General features: G+C 34.1%; 1 protein-coding gene across 8 annotated transcripts in view; it reads left to right on the top strand.

The window, feature by feature from the left end:
• The window catches only part of KDM6A (lysine demethylase 6A), a 252,356-nt gene that overhangs the window by 8,900 nt on the left and 222,232 nt on the right, over window positions 1–21,224 (top strand). For 4 of the 8 annotated variants that reach the window (XM_056826092.1, XM_007493303.3, XM_007493304.3 and 1 more), the window contains exon 3: window positions 1,499–1,540. The exons of the other annotated variants lie outside the window; for them this stretch is intronic. In XM_056826092.1, coding sequence (XP_056682070.1) covers window positions 1,499–1,540 — 42 coding nt within the window. The remainder of the gene's footprint in view (window positions 1–1,498; window positions 1,541–21,224) is intronic. 8 annotated transcript variants of the gene reach the window in all.

The raw sequence follows: 21,224 nt of genomic DNA, 5'->3' as shown, positions 1-21,224 counted from the left end.
TGCTTCATAGAATTACTAGTTCAGGGGGCAGCTAGTTGGCTCAGTGGATTGAGAGCCAGGCCTAGAGATGGAAGGTCCTGGGTTCAAATATGGTCTCAGACATTTCCTATCACTTAACCCCCATTGTCTAGCCCTAACTACTCTTTTGCCTTGGAACCCACACACAGTATTGTTTTGATGGTGGAAGGTAAGGGTTAAAAAAAAATTACTAGTTGACTTGGAAATAATTCTGTAGAGGTGCCTTCTTATACTTGCAGTCTTTTTTATACTCCCTTGTTTGTAGTGTCACCCCCTTCCTGAAATGATATCATATTTATTTTATGTATATTCTTTATATGTGAACATTTTATCTCTTTAAATTCAGACAGTATTCCATGTTTTTGTATTTGTACCCCCAGTACCTGTACATAGCACAGTATCTGTAGGTACTTAATAAAATGCTTGTTGATTTGGTCATGAAGTTCCCCATACTTTCCTATGTTTCTCCTAACAATAGCAGCCTAAGGTCCTACCTTTATTTGAAATTTATTTGGGATGGCAGAATTTTACAGAACTTGTGTTCCTTATAGTGGATTCTGATGGGTCTCCGTCACATCTCACAATGAAGTCAGAGTGGGACATATATAGAAGCTACTTCTGATCGCAAAATATATAGAGGCAGTTCTCTAGATTGGTTTTTTTTCCCAAGATTCTCTATTTTGAACTCTTATTTTCCCAATTTATCCTTTTACACAATTGGAAATGATTTCCTTTAAAAAAATTTATCATGGATTAATTCTTAAAATTCTTAAATTCTTAAAATGTCTGGAATATGGTTTGTACCATTCTTAAGTGGAAAATTTTTAAGTATTTTATGGTTAAATGTTAATACTAGATAATATAAAAACAAAAATGTAAACTAATACCAAAAATTAAAAAGAAAAACTCTAGCTTGTGTTTAACTTGTACAAATTTCACAAGTTTTTAAGGGGAAGCAACATGTTTACAAGTTACTTCAGTAGAAGTGGTCATAATAAAGTTTAGGTGAATTTGGATCCAACTAAACAGCTAGACTTAAATAGTTATGATTTGATAGCTTGATAAAACATGTCTTTACTGTACTACAGGGACCTTACCCTTGTCTATATTGTCTTTCACATTTTTGTCAGTGACTTGGATAAGGTATAGATTGCATATTTATCAGATTTGTAGAGTTTTCCCCAGAATCAAAAACCAGGTTCACTTGGGGATCTGTATTTGATAGACTCTATTATCTTCCCTTTTTTGAAAAAAATGGTGGGACAATATAGAACTTTTAATCCTATGTTATCTTTTCTATGGTTTTTCAAAGGTTCCCTAATTATACCTAGTCGTTGTTAACTGTATCTGAGAATGTAGTTCATTGATTCCTGGTGCCCTGAACTCATAAAAAAGGGTAGCTAGGTTTTATGTATCCCTGGTTATTTTGACTGTCAACTTCTTATTAGCCATTTTTCTTTTCTTTTTTCTTTTTCCCCAGTCTAAAGATCATTGTACTTGGCAGAAAAAACAGAAGCAAAATGTAAGTTAGTGGCTATGTTATCATTGTCTTGTCTGCTTCAAGAAGTAGCCCCTATATTTTTTATTTTACTCTCTCTTTTCACTAGTTTTACTTGCCAGACTTAACTTGTTCTTAGCTTTAGCATTCTTTATACTATACTTACAGTGAAAACACTATTCTTAACATGCTAGTATATTAAATATACTCTTATAATACACTATTCTTACAAACTGTGCCTTGCCTTTTGTTTTCTGTTCTTACTTTCTTCCACATTTATTAAGTACCTACTGCATATAAGACTCAGGTTACAAAAGATGAGATAATTGTTGCCTTCAAGAATCTTACATTCTATTGGGTAGTGTTGTAACATGTACACAGAGGAGTAAATACAAAATAAATACAGAATAAACTGGGAGTGAGGTCTGTGTATACAGCTTACAATCACATGCAGTTCCCTTACCTTCAATCAGCTTAGTTTCATCAGTCTGTAAAATGAAGAGTTTATCTCTAAGTAACCTACCTCATTGAATTTTTTTGAGACTTTGCAAACTTAAATACTATAGAAATGGTTTATTATTCTCTTCTGATCTTATGGAATGGAATTACATAGAAATGTCTTGGGACAAGTTATTAACTTGATAGTTTTTCTTTTGCATGTTCAATAGACTATTTCATAGGTAGGTAAAGTTGCTGTTTTTATAGTTGAATAAAATTATTAGGATGTAAACTTTTTTGTTTGCTTCCTGAAAGCCTCTTTGTAACAACTTCAGTAGTAGCTAGATGATGGGGATGATGCTGATGAGACATGCCTCAACCTTGTCTCACATGAATGAAAACTCTGCTAGTTTTCTATATTTTAAAAGGCTTTTTGTTCCATGTAACTTGAAGAGCATGAGTATTTAGTATATCTCCCAAATGTTGTTCTTAAATTTTTATGGATGATCCCTTGTTATAATCAGACAATTGTGGGTAATGGTTGTGGTAATTCCCAGTTACAGGATTGTTTGCTGGCTCAGTTTTCCGGAATATATTGAGGTCTGGATTTGCAATAAATAGACTTGTCAACCTAGGAATGATACTGTTCTTCTGTTGTTTAATTCTACCCACCAGGTCATATCTTGCTTAGTGTTCAAGGTGCTAAATTTTTGTAACCTGCTCTGTATTTACTTGTTTCTCTCTTTGTATAGTTGATCTGTTCCTCACACACAACACTCCCATTTCTCATTTCTTCTGTGGAGATTGGATTTAGCTATCTTCCCTTTTGTCCTCGTGCTCCCATGAAAGCACTTCTCTTCACCTCTACTTTTCCGGGTCTCTTGTTTCCTTAAAAACTAATTAATTATGTAGCACTTATATGAAGCTTTCCCTGATACTTCCCAGATGCTTCTTTGCCCTCGCCTTTGTACCTATAGTTTCTTAACAAGCTTTCTTATGTGCATTTTGTTTCTCCTGATAGAATGCTTCTTGAGGTCAGAGACTGTTTCAATTTTGACTTTTTATTCCTAACACTTTATCCAGTCCAGTGTCACATAATAGTACAGAGTAAATGCTAATCTGTATTGATCTCTTAAATCACTTTAAGAATAATCCTCTAATTTTTGGATGATGATAATCTTGCCCTGAATTGCCATCACACAAACCCCACCCCCCATTTCTATAAATAAATAAATGTACTTTAAACAGTCATTAGTTATTTGTTCAGCTTTATTGTTGGCTGATTTCATGTAGATGTTACTCATAGAAGACTCCATGCAGAGGTAAGGCACTTTCTTTTAAATTTGACAAATCCCAATGGCATGTGCCTCTTGTCAGACCTTGTTTTGGAAATGATTGTGTAGGTTTTTGAATTATCTTGTGCTCTGAGGGCTTTGAAAATTGTCTTCATTTTTGGAGAAAGGTGTTAACTATTATATGGATTCCTTATGGGGCAATTGCATTTTGTTAGTATTTCTCACATTGTTATAGTACATTTTGAAATTGTAAAAAGGTAGTATAGATTAAGATTTGTACTGTGTGCTAATTGTTTTAAATGAGTTTTTCCCATTGAATTTTTTACTCAGGATATAGTAATCCTCATAACGTATTTAGCCACAGCTTTCTGCTTACTGGCTTTCTTCTCAGTGTGTCTCACCTGGAGAGACCAAGGTATGTATAAGTAGGACCTTCCTCCATAGAATTAATTTGATCTCCCCAACTTTAAGCTTGAAACCTTGAGCCTCTTTCTTTCTTTGGTGTTAAGGGTTTTTACACATAAAAGTCCAAATAACCAATATTATGAAAGAAAAAATCCATGGGATGAAGAAGCTGCTTTAATATATTTTTTGGTAGAACCATATAAAGATGTTATTTATGTAAATCTAATGATTAGCTAGATACCTTGATTTGATTTACTTTCTCTTTAACTTGGAAGGACTCCACTTAGGGGAGATGATAATGGATTTAAGGCTATCATCATATTATCATCATGGTTGTTGTTTTTATTGGCAGCATGGCATGGTGACTAGAGAACTGTCAGGAAAGCAGGGTTTCAAGTCTTGTCTCTGACACATACTAACTGCTTGATCTAGGCTAATTACTTAATCTACTAGTGCCCCTGGCAACTCTCTAAGATCATAAGTTTTAAAGGAGGTGTCTGTCTGCATCCAAATCATTCTACAAATATTAAAACACATACCACGGCACTAGAAACTATGCTAGATGCTTTAAGATGTAAAGACAAAAATGAAACAATCTTTCAAGGAGTTTACACTGCTAGAGAAAGATCGTTACCTAGAGTTTCCTAAATTGGGGAAAATCACTGGTATGGTAAAAATTATGATTGATGATGATGATGATCATGATCATGATTCAAGTATAAGTTCCACTTTTGACAGATAATGGCTATGATCCTGGTATGTTTCTCTTTTCCTCCCTCTCCCCTTTTAGTCTTGACTGAATTGCAAAGGTGACTTACCTGGAGGAAGGGTAGAGGAATTTGCTCATCTAGAGTTCCCTATACTAGTGAATCACAGGTCCAGGCATCATCAATTAGGTATAGTAAAATAATTATCATCATTATTATCTTATGGAGGAGACCCTTTGGTGTTCTGTGATGTTCTGCAATTAACTACCAAAGGAGCAACTGAAGAACCTAATAAATTAGGACCACTTAATATAGCATTTGAAATTAGGGCTCCCTCAGTTTGCAGAATTTAAAAGTGAGGAAACTTGATCAGTTATTATTATTATTTTGGAATTCAATTCCACGTTAGAAAGGCAAAGGGGAATTCAATACATAACTTATGTGCCCAATGATGATTTATTAAAGTATGTTCTAGAGATGAGAGAGGGAAAAACTAATGGTCTCTTTTAAATTGAGGAAAGGCTTCCCATCTTTGCCTTTTTATTTAAGAAAAATCCTTTTTTGATATATTTTTGGAATGTGCTTTCTCTTACATGGGATTTCCCTGATAGTGATGGGTGGGGGGAACAAGGTTATCTGCTTCCCATGGGATATATGAATGCGTTAATTGGTTAAAGGGAGATGAAAGTAATAGACTTGATTCTCTCATTTATGAAAGATTAATTAAGGTAACAAGGGAAATGTGGAGAGTGCTATCTTTGTTACCTTGGTACTTTGGGTGGGTGGGGCTGTCTAACTGCAGATGGAAATTTTATTTCTGAGGTTTATTACTGAAAAATTAGGGAGGCCTTGGTTAGTTTTAGGGGTGAAAGCAAAAAGAAATGGACAATTAAAATTCATAGCACATGAATTATATAGGATATAAAAAATAAAATTTATAGGATGATTCTTGGTGTGAAATGTTTAGCTCAGATTTCATAGGAGAAAGGAAACAAATTCTCAATACACAAAATCCTACCATGGGTATAAAGGAGGTATTGATATAGACTTGTGTGTATACGTATCTTACAACAAGCAGTATGAATGTTCCTCAGGTTGGTGACACATGATACAAAGGTCAATCACTAATGGAAAAGCATTTTGGCAGTTGAATTTTTTTTGGCATTGCCACACCTTAACATATGTAAGCTATACTTCTGCTTATTCTCTGCACAGGGTAACCTGCTTGATACTAGTAAACACCTTGCATAAAAGCATATATTGCCTAGTTTTATGTCTAACTTAAAATTGATAATTGGAGATTTGTTGAACAAAATGACCTCATGGTAGCTATCTAGAAGTCTTGTTTTAACATCTTATGGGAGTTAAGGAGGAAGAGAAATTTCCAAGATTGACTGTCTTTTTTTCTGTTTGTGCCAAATATATTCTTTTTTAATTTATTAAAAAATTTTTTTTCCATTTGAATAAGTTTATTTAGTCAATTTAGAACATTATTCCTTGGTTACAATAATCACATTATTTTTCTCCCTCCCCTCCACCCACTCTACCCGCTGTCAATGTGTAATTTCATTGGGAATTACTTGTGTCCTTGATCAGAACCCATTTCCCTGTTATTGTTTACACTAGGATGTTCATTTAGAGTCTACATCCCCAACCCTATTTTCTTCAGTGTTTTTACTCCCACTTTTTCCTCTAGATGTGGATAGTGGTTTTTCTCGTAGTTTCCTCCAAGTTGTTCAGGGTCATTGCATGTACCAAATACATTCTAATGCTCATCAAATAATAAAGACTGGGATTCTATATCTTTTGTTAATTTGGGGCAGGAAAGAAGTGCTGTGCATCAGAAAACTGTGCAAATGCTTGTTTCTTTCTAAAATTTTTATCTCATGTCCTTTTGATATATGTGAAGAAATTCATAAGAATTGTAAAGGAAGATGAAAAAATAGGCTGATGTATCCTTGATTGTCTTTTTTTGGGTAACAATACCACATTAATTCCCAGTGCTTTATTATTTAGTCTATTCCTCTTTTTTTCAGATAACTTGAAAGTTGCTCCTATAATACTTTTAGATTTTTAAGCCCATGAAGAATTTTTTCAGTATGTATTTATTCTGATCTAGCTCTTCTTTCTGAATAACTTGATTCATATCAAGGGTCAATTCTTCATCCTTATAGCATATTGGGAAGAGTATAAATGTGACCTTATGTGAATGATGAAACTAAATTGATGTGTTCTGACACTGATCCATCTTCCATACCTGCAAAGAAGTTGGGGTTGTTGTGGGTAGAGGATGGAAGAGAAAAAGTGGCATCTCATAACTCTTCTTTGGGGCCATTTCACAACATTTAGTTTTATGTAGGACTCTACAGAACGTATCTAGACTTTTTTTTTTTGATGTTTTGGTTAGTTTTGCTGAACTATTTCTCCCTCATTCTTTGTTGTAGGGTATAACTCTTTGAGAGAGACAGAGGGAAGGGGATACATTGGATACATTGGGAAATGTTGGAAAAACAAAAAGATAATAATAAAAACTTAAAAAAAGAAAGTTGCTAGAAAAACTTTGGCAGATCTGTAATACAATTGGGCTTTGTTGTCCTAGTTTTGATTACAAGTTCTGAATTGGAGACCTGTCTTAGTTGTGACTCACAGACTTTCTGCAAACATTTTTTATCTCTAAAGAGTTTTGTGAGGTTATGCTGCTTATAATCTTCCCTTTTCTGTATAATATTCTTATAATAAACAAATGAGAATAGAAACATGGTATTAATGGAAAGAACATGGGATTTGGAGTTAGAGAACATGGATTCTAATTAAGTTATGCAATTTACGGCCTATGTGTGATTTTGGATAAGTCACTTCATGTCTTTGTGCCTCAGTTTCCTCATCTGTAGAACATGAGATTGAAGTTGTCCTGAGGTCTCTTCTAATTAGCTTGAATTTATATTCTAACTGAATGTGATGTTGTTGGCTACCATGTTTCTCTTGGTTGGCAAGAAGAGCAAATATTTGTCATCTGAAACCAATTCTGAGCTTCTGTGGTCTAATGAGCTTTTGGTTTCACTTCATTAAAATTTAGTAGGCTATGGTGATACTTATAATCAATGTTTTCATTCATGATGGCAGTATGGCATAGTGGAAAAGAGTTCTGGATTTGGAGGCCTCAGAGGGCTTTGGTGTGTGGATCTTGCCTTTGCCAGTTAATGTTCTTGTGATCTTCAGTAAGTCACCTTGCATCTGTGGGCACTGCCAAGTTTCCTACTCTCTAAATTTGAGGAGTTAGGACCAGATGATCTCTGAAATTTCTTGCAACTCTAGAGCAATGATTCTGTGAAAATTGTGCCCTTTGTGTTTTTTCTTGTGAGATTGAGTAGATCAAGTTATAAATCTTAATATCCACTGCCATCTATATTAATTTTTTAAAATTAGATTGTTGTGTTGGAATTCTTTTACTAGTTGATCTTACTAAATGTAGACGCACTGATTTGGACATGACTTATCTACAGTCAGTGAATTTTATCCATTTACATAGATCAAAATATTTCCCAGACTTTTTATCTTGGGGATACTCTTTATACTTCATAATTATTGAAGATTCTCTTCCCCAAGAGCTTATATAGGTTATATCTATTCACTATTTACTGTATTAGAAATTAAAACAAATATTATCAACCGTTTTCACCTCATGAACCTGTTGAAGGAGTCTTAGGAACACACTTTTGAGGAACACTGATAAGAGTCCTTTTCCTAAATTTTAATTTTTTTTTTAAACCCTTACCTTCCATCTTGGAGTTAATACTGTGTATTGGCTCCAAGGCAGAAGAGTGGTAAGGGCTAGGCAATGAGGGTCAAGTGACTTGCCCAGGGTCACACAGCTGGGAAGTGTCTGAGGCTAGATTTGAACCTAGGACCTCCTGTCTCTAGGGCTAGCTCTCAATCCACTGAGCTACCCAGCTGCCCATAATTAAGTTTTTTAAAAAGTACCTATTATGTGCCCAGAAAATCAACAATTTGTTGAATCACCAAGTATTTTATTAAATGCTTATTGTATGCCTGACTACTTAAATACTGGATATAAAGATAAAAACTAAATAGTTCCTGCCTTCAAGAATCTTAATGTTTTCTCTTCATGTTTAGTATCTTCAAAGTAGTATTATTATGTAGGTAGGTAGTTTTTAAGTAATGTTTAATCATTTGATCTTCCATTTCTTAGTCTTGGACCATATATAAAATTTAAGAAACATCAATAAACAAGCATTTAAACATGCCCCAAATAAAGAGGGCTGTATGTAAACTTGTTATTTGTAGTTTTAAAAAATATATTTTATTTTTCCCCCAATTACATGTAAAAATAATTTAACATTCATTAAAATTTTTTTAAAATTCCGTATTCATCCCTTCTCACATTCCTTCCCTCTTACTACCCCCTCCCTGAAATGATAAGTAATTTGATATAGATTTTACATGTGTAACCATGTAAAACATTTTTTCATATTAGTCATTTTGTGGAAGAGGATCTTAAATAAAAAAAAGTAGAAAGTGAAATACTAATCTAGTATGTTTCAGTCTGTTTTCATATTTCATCAGTTCTTTCTCAGAGGGCAGATGACATTTTTCATCATTAGTCTGGGATTGGCTTGGATCTCTATATTGCTGAAAATAACTACGTCATTCCCAGTTAGTCAAAAAAATATTGCTGTCGTATACAGTGTTCTCCTGCTTGTGCTCACTTCACTTGTGCTCACATCAGTTCATGTTAAATCTTTCCAGATTTTTCTTGTCAAGAAAGGTTGGATCAGATCCAGATTGTTTTGATGATTATGCTTTATAATACAATTTTAGATCTGGTATTCCTCGGTCACCTTCCTTTACATTTTTTTCATTGATTTTCTCTTCAGATGAATTTTGTTACCATATTTTCTAACTATTAAATAATTTTTGGGCAGTTTGGTATTGCCCTGAATATCTAGGTAAAATTCATAAGCCCAGATCTAAATAATTTTTATGTACAGTTTAAAAAAATGTGTATCTGGTTTAAAATGATAATAAAATACCTTGCTTGTTTATGCCACCTTCTGAGCTGATCTTGTGCATTTCAATTTTTTTCCATGGATTTTTTTATTTCTAATTTTGTATCACTTTCACTACCTAAACTCTCCCTCCTTTCAAATGAAAACTTTAGCCATAATAAAATATATGGTCATTATTCAGTTGTAGTCTATTACCTCTGCAAAGAAGTGAGAATCATATACACACGAGGGAAATAAGAATTAGGAAGTTATGATTGGTTACCAAATTGATCTGTTGTTTTTCAACGTTATTGAATTCATTAGCTGTCATCCTTGTTTTGCTCAGTGTACTCTGCATTAATTCATGCAAGTATTAGCCCAAGATTTTTTTTTATTCATTCATATTTGTCATATGGAGTATCAGTACTTCTTTTCTTTACTATAATTTTGTTCAGTTATTCCTCAGTTGATGGGCATATGTTTTGTTCTTTTCCACCCCCTTCCCTAATAAAAAGTCCTGCTGTGATTAATTCTTTGGATTATATGATCAGGCATAGTATAATTTCAAAGGGTGGCACAATTCAGTGATTTCTTTTTTAAAGATTTGGTGGTAGTTTTAGGTGGTTGTGCCAGAATGATTACACCAATTCACAGCTCCACCAATGTTGCATAAGTGTGTATTCTTTCTCTTACATCCCTCTCTTACATTCCCTCCAACAGTTGTCATTCGCCTTTTTTATTGGTCGTTTTTGCCTATCTGACTGGTGTGAGGTAGAACCTCAATGATGTTTTGTTTTTCTCTTCTTTTTGCCTTATATCATTTTTTTATGTAGTTGAATATCTTCCTTTGAAAAGTGCCTGTCCACATATTTAACCATGCATTTATCTAATGGGGTAAACATTGTTCCCATCATTTTTTGGTTGTTTTTCTTTGTGTTTAAAGTTATATAGTATCAAGGTAGGCATATTGACTTGGTTTGCAATACTTTGAGAAGTGTCTCATAAAAAACAGTTGTCTTTTCATAATGAGGTGAGATAAATGGGGTCCTGTGGAATAAATTATTACCTGAGTTTGCATGTTGAAATCAATACTTTATTTACTCTCTGCCTCCTACCATTAGTCTTTCTAACTATGACTTCTTTATTTAATTTGTAGCATATCTATATTGCTACAGTTTGCTTAGTTATAATTGCTACATTGCTTAGTTACTCCAGTAGTAAGTAAAATTGTAAACTTATTTATCGGTAGTTAGAGTTAATTTTAGTAATCAAAAAATTGTTTGGCATAAGACCGAGGGCTGTTAAATATTTTTCTTTATTTATTTCATGTGTTACCACAGCCAAAGGATTTATTACTGTAACAGTTAAAATTAGTTTCTAGTAATAAAAGTATTTTTATGAGGTTTATTAAAGATTAAGAAATAGAGAAAATACAAAATAAGAAAGCACGTGCCTAGGAGGGCCAAAAAGGCCCATTCAATTACAATCTGCATTTGCTGTCCATTATTTACTTCTCTGACTAAAGGTGGTTAATATTTTATCATGAGTCCTAGGATTGTGGTTAGTTGTGTTAGAAGTCTTTTTAGAGTTTCTTAATTGCAATATTGTTATCTGGTTCTGGTGGGCTTAGTAACTAATTACTTCAACAACCTTTTTTATAACTTAAGAGAAACTTATTGGTATGTTATATAATTGTGGCATAGAATTTAGCTCTTTTATAGCAAATATCACTTTCTCACCATACAGAATCAATTGTAGCCTATACTATCTTTCCATGATAGCCAATATAACTTTATTTTGTGAAATACTACATGTCAATTTTGATAATTTACAAGAGATTGCATTTTTTATAGAATTTATAGCATTTCTGACTTTTCTGGAATTATTGAATGCTTAAATTGTTAACTCCAGTGTCATTCATGTTTATGTGCATATGTGTGTTCAAATATGAGAAGTATCATGGTGTGGTGGATAGAGGACTTAGGTTCAAGTCTCATCTGACAATGTGACCTTGAATATATTATTTAATCTCTCAGTGTCCCAGCCTTCTCTCAAGATTTGCATCAGTGTAGTGATAATGATATCATAGGCATTGATAAAGTGAATGGGAAGTTAGCCATAGTTTTAAGTGGTCTCTTTTCCTTAACCCTAGATATCTATCAACTTTTTGGTTTTCTATATGTAATTTTTAAAGTAAAAGATCTTTTCATTCTTGATGGTTTAGAAAAGTTTTGTTTTCCCTTAAAGTCAAGGTTTTAATACTCAATTTTCTTTTATTGTATTTTATATATCATAGGGTATCCTTTCTCTTTTCCATTATGTTAATAATGAGCTTCAAGGGACATGAATTAATTTAATCAAATCCTCTAATTTTTATAGAAGAGGAAACACATAGTGACATGGTCACACATTTATATGCGCTCAGGTAGGAAATTACTATATTCACAATATATTATTTATAGAACTTTTATAACTTTTTTGTTTATTAAATTTGTTAGTCTGCTTCAGATTACTGTATCTCTAGCTAAATGGTATTAAATAATGACAATCTCCATTAAGTTTGGTTATTGACTGTTGGGGTTAGAAAAGGAAAAAAAGATTTAAAAAATTTGGAATATAATTTTATCAGTAGGCGTTTATGATGTTTAAATCAGATTCAAAGATTTATCCAAAATTGAGACAATGATATTTCTATTAGCCAAAGAAAGTACCTTAGGACTACCTGTTCCAAACTGTTTCTATCCTTCGTATCATTTCAGTGTAGGATCATGTGAAATAGGACAAGCTTGTCTTGGGGTCTGAAACACCTAGATGTAAGTGTTGCCTCTGACATTGGCTGTTTGTGTGTTTTGTTCTGGGCAGGTAATTTAACCTGTCTTTAAAGCCCTCTAAGGTGTCCATAAGGTGCCCATCTTCTTTAGTGGCCAAGAGTCCCCTCACTGTAAGTTCAACACATAGAAGGGACTTGATAGGCCATCTTATTCTCTCAGATGAGAAAAGTAAAGCCCAGGGACATTCATTGACATGTTCAAGGTAATACAGGAAGTAGGGCTGATAGGCAAAATTGGAGCCTGTATCAAATTATATTTTTGACTGTAGGGAATTTAGGGGTATTTCTGGTGATAATTAAGAAAACAAACAAACAACTTTTTTTGGGTTAGAATGTGATACCAATGAAATCTATATTGTGGTTTTAATTTGCAAAGTACTATTTCTTTTGTACAAACCACATCTTTGATACAGCCGAGTTGCTGCAAAATTGCCTGCTTATATGTAGATTAAGGAAAAGAATATGGAATGAAGAGAAAATATTACTATCACTAGAAAGAAACCAAAAAAAAGTATGCATATACTCTGATAATTGTAATAGCTAGATTTTTGTGGAATACGATCTAATTTGATCCTCTTGACAATCCTATGCGAGGAGGCTGTGAGTTGCTCAGATTCATAGAACTTGTTATAAGTATCAGGCAAATTTACATTTAGGTCTTCCTGACTTCCAAGTTCAGCACTCAATCTGTTGCATCTACCTAGCAGTAGTTGACAGATTGCAGATCTGCTGAGTTAAATAAAACTAACTTGGATATTTTCAGAGGGTAAATGATGTAATATTTTAAGAAATTAAGAAAATTCTGATCTTATAAAAAGAAATATTTCTAAGCACAAAGATGGTATTCTTTCTGCATGAAACCAGTCAATCTCTATTACATCTTGTTTTTTAAAAAAGGTTATAATAAATTCTCCATATTACTTTAAAAAACTTTTAAAACATATTACTTTAAAACTTTCCAGCTTAGTGTGTGCTTCCTTTTAAATCTCCTCCTGAAAAAATAAAACAACCAAAAAAAACCTCTTCTTTTTCGTGCTTTATTGAAAAATGTTTAAATGTTCCCTTTTAAAAAACATCACTATTACTCCTCCCCCAGTTCAACCCCTTCCCTCTAATTAAAAGTCAAGAAAAAGACAGTAGGGAAAAACCTAACTAAAAGCCTTCATAATAAGTATGCATAGTCAAGATAGATGAATTCATTGAGTGTCCATGACCAAAATTGTCCCTGCAACATGTTCACCTTTCAAAGGAGACGGATAACATACTTCATCATAGATCCTTTGGAAACATATGTGTTCATTGCATTAAAATCAGAGTTCCAAAGATGCAAGTCTTTAAAAGTTGCCTTTTTTAAAAAAAATGTTTTATTCTGTTTATAAATTGTTCTTCTGGTTCTGTTCATTTAAATCTCTGCCAGTTCATATTATCCAGGATTCTTTGAAATTGTCTGTCTTGTCATTTCTTAGAGAGCAATAATACTCTAGTAATTCATATGCCATCCTTTTCTAAAGCCATTCCTTAGTTGTCTAAGAGGAAATATAAGGCATCATTTTAGATTCTAGTTTTTTCTTTTTCTTTTTTTCTTTGTCTTTCCCACCCTTTTTGGATAAGAAAAATTTGTTTTGCTTGTGACTATTGGTTTTATTCTCTTATTCCCCCTCTTCCCTCCTTTCCCCATCCCTGTTTCCATGAGTTTTCATGGCTGTGTATATGTATGTGCTCATGTGTTTTCTTTCTAATTAAGAGTTCATCTCTCCAGTTTTTCTCCATGTTTGAAAATGTTTCTTCTCACACTTCCAGTTAAGAGAAATAAGTTCCACCCTAATCTTCCTTCTTTCTTCCAAGTGTATTCCTCCTTTTAGCCCTTCCTTTTCTGTCTCTTAAGATTAGAATTAACACACATCCAGGACATGTTTCGTATATTCTTACACCCCCCTTCTTCTTCTCCTTATACCTTTTAAAAAAAAACTTTTATGTCTTATTATGAGTTCCAAGACAGAAGAGCAGTAAGGATTAGGCAATTGGGGTTATGTGATCTGTTTGGGGTCACATAGCTAGCAAAATTTCTATAGGCCAGATTTGAATCTAGGTCCTCCCCATTGCAGGCCTGGTCCTCTATCCATTGTAGGTAGATGCCCCTCCCCATACTTTTTTGAAGACTAATGGGATACTTGTATTTCTCTGTTAGAATAATATAACTATATCATCATAACTCTTTCCAACTGGTTCCATGGCAAAAGAATGGTAAGGGTTAGGCAATGGGAGCCAAGTGACTTTCCCAGGGTCACACAGCTGGGAAGTGTCTGAGGCCGGATTTGAACCTAGGACCTCCCATCTCTAGGCCTGACTCTCAATCCACTGAACCACCCAGCTGCCCCCTAAATTTACCTTTTTAAAGTTTTTCTAGACTCTTGTATTTCAGAGTTCTTACTTGGCCTTAGTCTTTTGGAAGCCCCTCTCTCTTCTATTCACCCACTCTAAAATTTTGCGGGGGGGGGGGGGGGGTTGGGTAAAGTTATTATAAGTCTATTTTTTGCAGCTTTAATATCCCAAGATTTCCTATTTTTAAAAGAAGATTTCAGGTGCTGTGTCTCTTTCCTTTGTACTTAAACTGCTTCTTCTGGGTGCTTGTGATATTTTTGTGACACTGTAACACAGGGTTTTGACTGATAATCTTGGGACTTTTCTTTTGGGGGTTTATTTCAATAGATGATTAGTGAAATCTTTTTTGAAAAATTTCTATGATTATTTTTTAAAAATCTAGTGATTCTTAATTTACATCTTCTTGATGGATGGGATCTGTTTTGTTATTAGATACCTTCCATTCCCCCCACCCCTGTCCCCATCTTTAGATTTTGTTCTAAGATAATTTTGCTGCCTCAAGTAATTTATTTGTATTTTATCTATTCTAGTTTTCATGGAATTAAATTCTTGGGTGAGGTTTACTACTTTCTCTTAGCTACTTTTTCTCTTTCCAATTCCTTCCTCTAGAGATTTTATTTCATTTTTATATCACTTTAATTTTTCCCCATGGTTTTTAATGTAGTCTTTGTGGAAAATCATTCTCTCCCCCCCTGCCGTTCCCCCCCCCCCCATTTCTGCTTATGTTAGTTTCTTTTTTTGGGATATCTATAGATTTTCAACATTTTAAAAATACTGGTTGGTCTTTGATTTTTTTTTGTCTTTATAATCTTCTTTTCCTGAATTGGGGTCTCAGGCTAGACTTCTTTCTCTGTTCTTTTGGGTGGGATTGCCTCAGCTTAGTCATATCCTGGATCTCCTAGATTTCCAAGCTGACCTCTTAATTCTTGGGGTTATATTTCTCTGAATCTTTGAGTTGCAGAACATTAAATATTCAGGGTCTTTCTTAGTAAAGTATTAGAGCAGTATTAGGGTCCTCAGAGCCCCAGGGCCTGGGGTGTTCTAGTCAAAGTACTGCTGCTCTTTGTTGACTTCTACTGTAGGAGTTCCAGGCATCTTCACTTTGGGGTTTCTTGGGAGTTTTGCAGGCTACAGGTGTCCCTCTTTCATCTTGGGTTGCTCTGAAGGCTATCTGTCCTATGTACTGGCTTAACCCTTTCCTATTGTCTTTGGGCTTTTTGTATAGTTGTGGAGTTAATTCTCAGTGGATTTATTGAGCATTATTTCAAGATTTTGTTAAAGTATGTGGGAATTGGGTGTTCTGTTTTCCTGTTGAAGTCCTGAAGACTTTGTCAGAATGAATCCATACATAAAACATTTATTTTGTTGTTTAATAATTTTCATGATTTGATGACTCTGTGGGGTTTTCCTGACAGATATTGGAATGGTTTGCCATTTCCTTTTCTAATTCATTTTACAGATGAGATTGAGGCAAACAGGGTTAAATGACTTGGCCAGAGTCATACAGCTATTAAGTGTCTGAGATCAAATTCAAATTCACGAAGATGAGTTGACTCCAGACCAGAACTCTATTCTGTCACCTAGTTGATCCCAAAGATATATCATGGATTTTTTCATGTCTCAGACACCAAATACAAACATGCAAGACAAGTCCCATCATCATAGAGTCTTAATGGAGGAAGAGAACACACAAAGAACTGGAAATGGAGTGGGGCTAATAGAGAGGTGGCCTGGCTTGAAGATCTAATACTATTAAGAGAAGATGGACACAAATAGATTAAAATTTTCCATTGCTAAGAGATTGTGTTATAAGTAGAAACACTTCACTATATGGTAGTCAGAGTCTCTGGGTTTGAGTCTTGGCTTCCTACTTGTGTGTAACTCTTAGGTAGGGATAAATGGTATTTGAACTAGACACTTATTATTTTGAAAATTGAGATAACCGAAATTACAGCACTCTGTAAATGGTAAAGCTGTTGTTAGGAGATTTACCCTAATTTGAAATCTGTTAGCTAAGAAACTAAAAGCTGGATTTTAGTTATATGATAAAATTCATTGGTAGTTAGATGATTTAAAAGTAAGCCTATTGAGAAATGGAAATGGTAACTTAAAATGGTTCTTTCCAGTTGTTTTGTCCATTGTGATAAGGGATGTTTTTTTCTTAGGCCAATTGCTCATATTTTTAGTATTATTATGGTCTTTGAAGGCATTCATCCATTTTAACTAAATCTTGCTCTAATGAAATTTGGCTAATTGCCATGATAACATGACATAATAACACATGATAGATGTTTGATAAAGATTTGAGCTAACTGCTCTCTGTTGCTTTCTGTAGTGTTTCATCTAATGTAGTATTTTCATAAAACCAATAAGAACCCTTATGCAAGGTGTGTTATGTGCTATGTTTAAAGATGGATGTTATTTATAGTTCTGTTATTTTGCTGTGAACTTATTTGATGAATCTTAAATGAAATTGAAATTCATAAGATCATAGATTTAGTGATGAGAGCAACTTGAGAGGCCATCTAGTTTGAGTTGTAGTAAATGGATTACTGAATTTCTTTGAGTAGCAAAAGTTAGTTGGTACTCCAAAAAGAATATTTTATGTAGACATCTGTGGATTTTCTTTACATGTATATGGTTTTCATTTTTTTTTATCAGTATCTCAATACAAAGCAGAAAAGAGAACCCTAAGAATCAATGAGAAGTATGTTTGGTGTGTTTGAAATGAAGAAATTTAGTTTTTGAAAGTCCAGTAAAGTAGGCGAACTTGGTTTGGAGGGGGGACCATTTACTGACTATTTGTTATCTTTAAAAATGTTTTTTTTCAAACTTTGTTATGTTAGATTAGAGATTCTATAACTAATTAGCTTATGGAAGATTGTGAAATTTGCAAGCATACTCCGTTGAAGACAACATTTGAAAGAAAAAGCATTGAGGTATAAAATTAAACTAACATGTCCAACGTCTAGCGATTTGTTAATCACTGCACGAGATAACTGGGAATGAATAAAAAAAATGAAGTGGTTGCAGATTACAGAATGCACATCTCCCCCCCCCCCCCCTTTAAACATTATTTTATTTGGTCATTTTCAAACATTATTCATTAGAAACAAAGATCATTTTCTTTTCCTCATCCCCCCACCCCCACCCCACCCCCATTGGCCATGCATGATTCCTCTGGGTATCACACGTGTCCTTGATCCAAACTCATTTCCATGTTATTGGTTTTTGTATTAGGGTGTTCATTTAGAGACTCTCAATCATATCCCCTCCACCCCTGTAGTCAAGCTGTTGCCTTTCCTCGGTGTTTTTACTTCCTCCGTTTGTCCTCTGCTTGTGGGTAGTGTTTTTTTCTCCTTGATCCCTGCAGGTTGTTCAGGATCACTGCATTGCCATTAATGGAGAAGTCCATTACGTTCGATTGTACCACAGTGTATTGGTCTCTGTGTACAATGTTCTCCTGGTTCTGCTCCTCTCACTCTGCATCACTTCCTGGAGGTTGTTCCAGTCTCCATGGAATTCCTCCACTTTATTATTTATCATTTATATATATTTATTATCATTTTTGGCCACCACAAAGAGTGCAGCTATGAATATTCTTGTACATGTCTTTTTCCTTATTATCTCTTTGGGGTACAAACCCAGCAATGCTATGACTGGATCAAAGGGCAGACAGTCTTTTATTGCCCTTTGGGCATAGTTCCAAATTGTCCTCCAGAATGGTTGGATCAATTCACAACTCCACCAGCAATGCATTAATGTCCCAACTTTGCCACATCTCTTCCAGCATTCATTCAGAATGCACATCTTTATAGTTGTGTTGAGGTGATTCTATTCCTGGAAAATCCATGATACCTAGTTGAGATTTTCCCCAGAATCATGTTTAAATTCAATTCAATGACTATCAGTTATTTTTAGAATATTGTAGTGTTGTAGAAAAATTGTTGCCTTGCAAAATATGATATAAAAAGTATAAAATACCTTTGTGTAAGAAGATTTAGCAAGTGGTATTGATTTGGTAGTGGTGGTATTGGAGGTGCCTGATGGATATAACTAAGTGTTTTGGAATATTCTCATAAAAGTTGAAAGGATTTTTAGTTTCTTAATTACACCCTTACTTGATTAATCTTTTTCTAGTTGCCATGGGCTTTTCTTCTTTCTCTAAGCGTTACCTGGGTAATCTTTGATTCTATGATTCATTATCCTTTCTGTTCCGATAATCTTCATATTTTTGTATCCTACTCTGCCCTCTCTCAAACTCCAGTGTCCTTTTTACAGTGTGCTTCAGATTACTCCACTTAGGAATTTTGATTGTGCCTCAAAAATTTAAATGTGACCAAATAGAAATTGTATGTTTAAGTTAAATTTCCTGATGCTTTTTGATTTTACAGCATAGTCATTTATGAATATTGCCTCTCTACAGGCTTCCCAAACTGACCAAATAAGACTATATATACGCAAAATTTTGTGCTCATCATTCCCTCACCTCTTTTAAGGAGGATGACTGGTGGGTGGTTGGGGGAGAGAGTGGTGGTGGTGGTGTAAAGAAAAAAACTTCCTTTTTTTTTTTTACTGAGGCCAAGCTTGGTCATTATAATTTGATTTTGCTTTACTGTCATTTTTCTTTAAATTAACATTTTCCTGGTTCTGCTTATTTCACTCTGCTTCTATTCATAGTTCTGTGTTTTAATGAATTAATTATATTTTGTTCTTATGAGAAGGGAGGAAATTAATCTATATAATGTCTCCTATATATCAGAAAATGCCTTTATTATAATATTATATACAGCATATATATATGTTGAATATATATATACACATAATATTCAATACACACAGTTCAGCCATTTCCCAGTTGATGGAACTAACACTTTTAATTTTAACTTTTTTGTGATCATAAAATGCTATTATGCATATTTTGTTATACATTGCTCCCTTCTTTCTGTATCTTTAGGGTATATGTCCAGTATTGAGCTAAATCAAATGTTAACTGGGTTTTATAAAATCATTACACCGTGTTAAAATGGAAGTAAAGCATAAACATTGATATTTGCCAAGTTAAAAATGGTGATAGTTGGATTTGCTGATTCCTACAAAAAATTACTATATTTTGAGACAACATCAATTTCTTAGTTTTTAGGATATAAAATAATGTTTCCATCTATTCATTTTTCATTGCTTTATGAATATACAGCTTTGGTGATTAGTCCTATGAGGACAGTCTCATGCCTTTTGTAATTCAGAACTGGAACTTTCTCTGCCCTTTTGCTCTCCCTCAGATATTCTGTGGAATATGGATTCTTGAAAAGTTTTTGAGAAAAAGTTTTTCTTTAGTTGAGTCTTTGGGCCTTCATAAGCTCTTTCTCTGCTTTTGATAATCTCTAGTTGCCATTGTTAGTAGTCCCCATCTCTTTACTCCCCCCATCTCCACCTGGATGTCCCATAAGCACCTCAGATTTAATATGTCAAAAATACTCTCTTTTTGCCCCAGACTCACACTTTCTTCATCCACCACTCTTTCTTTCAATAGCCCTACCATTCTTCTTCTTCCTGTTGTTTAAGTTTCAAAACAAAGGAGTAATTTTTGATTCTTTATTCTCACTCTCCCTCCCCATCTAGCCAGGTACAAAGTCTTACTGATTCCAATTTCCTAAGCATCGCTTAGTGTCCATTTCTTTCTCTTTTAACACTAATCTTTATACTACAGATCCGTATCTCCCTATGACTATTAGAATAACCTTTCAGCATAATTTCTATCTACTCCAATCCATTCTTCATACAACTGCCAAATTTACATTTGTAGAGTTTAGGACTGGCCATGCCATTCTTATTTGAAAAGCTTCAGTGACTCTTCCATTCATAGACATCAGGGTAAAATACCTGTGTTCTAACATTTTAGTCTTTCACATTCTAGCTTTGTATTCTCTTTATTAGGTTCTTTCCCTTACTGTTCCTTATATATGACATTGCAATCTCCTATTTGTGTGTTTGCATAGGCTGTCTGTTCACCATGATGGGAATACTCCCCCTCCTTACCTCCATCTCTTGAAAATTCTAGTTTCTCTCAAGGCTTATTTCCAGTTGCAATTGCCATCTCTTTCAACAGGAATTTCCTGATTGTTCCTATCACTGTTAGTATCCTGTATTCTTCCTTGACTGACCCTGGACTTTTTCTTTTTAATATCTTTCGTGTACTTTACTTATGTACATATGTTTTTTCCCTAGCAAAATTTAAACATCTGAAGGACAGAAACCATCAACACTTTTGTCTTGGTATTTCTAGTATGAGAGGTAGAACAACAGTGGAAAACCAGAAAACTGGTTTGAGAGCCAGTAAAAAATGATTTTTAAATCCAATATGCAGAATAGGAATTGTGTGACACTTTACCTATTCAGTGCTCTAGACAAGTCTCTTAAGACTCAGTTGTAAAAGAAATGATGACCCACGTTGGTAGAATTTCTTCACTTGGTGGGAAGTCTGTCACTATGCCAATGAAGTAACATATCCAGCCCTTATCCCCAAATTTTAATATTTCTTATGCATAAATTTGATCATATTTAATCATTCTAGAAAGTTCTCTGTAGCTCCTTCATTTTGACTACATCAGAAATAGGATCAAAGCCTTTTTCTAATCTGGGACT

Source organism: Monodelphis domestica, chromosome 4 (genome assembly GCF_027887165.1).
Source record: "Monodelphis domestica isolate mMonDom1 chromosome 4, mMonDom1.pri, whole genome shotgun sequence".
NCBI lineage: Eukaryota > Metazoa > Chordata > Mammalia > Didelphimorphia > Didelphidae > Monodelphis > Monodelphis domestica.
This window is presented reverse-complemented; position numbering and strand designations above follow the sequence as displayed.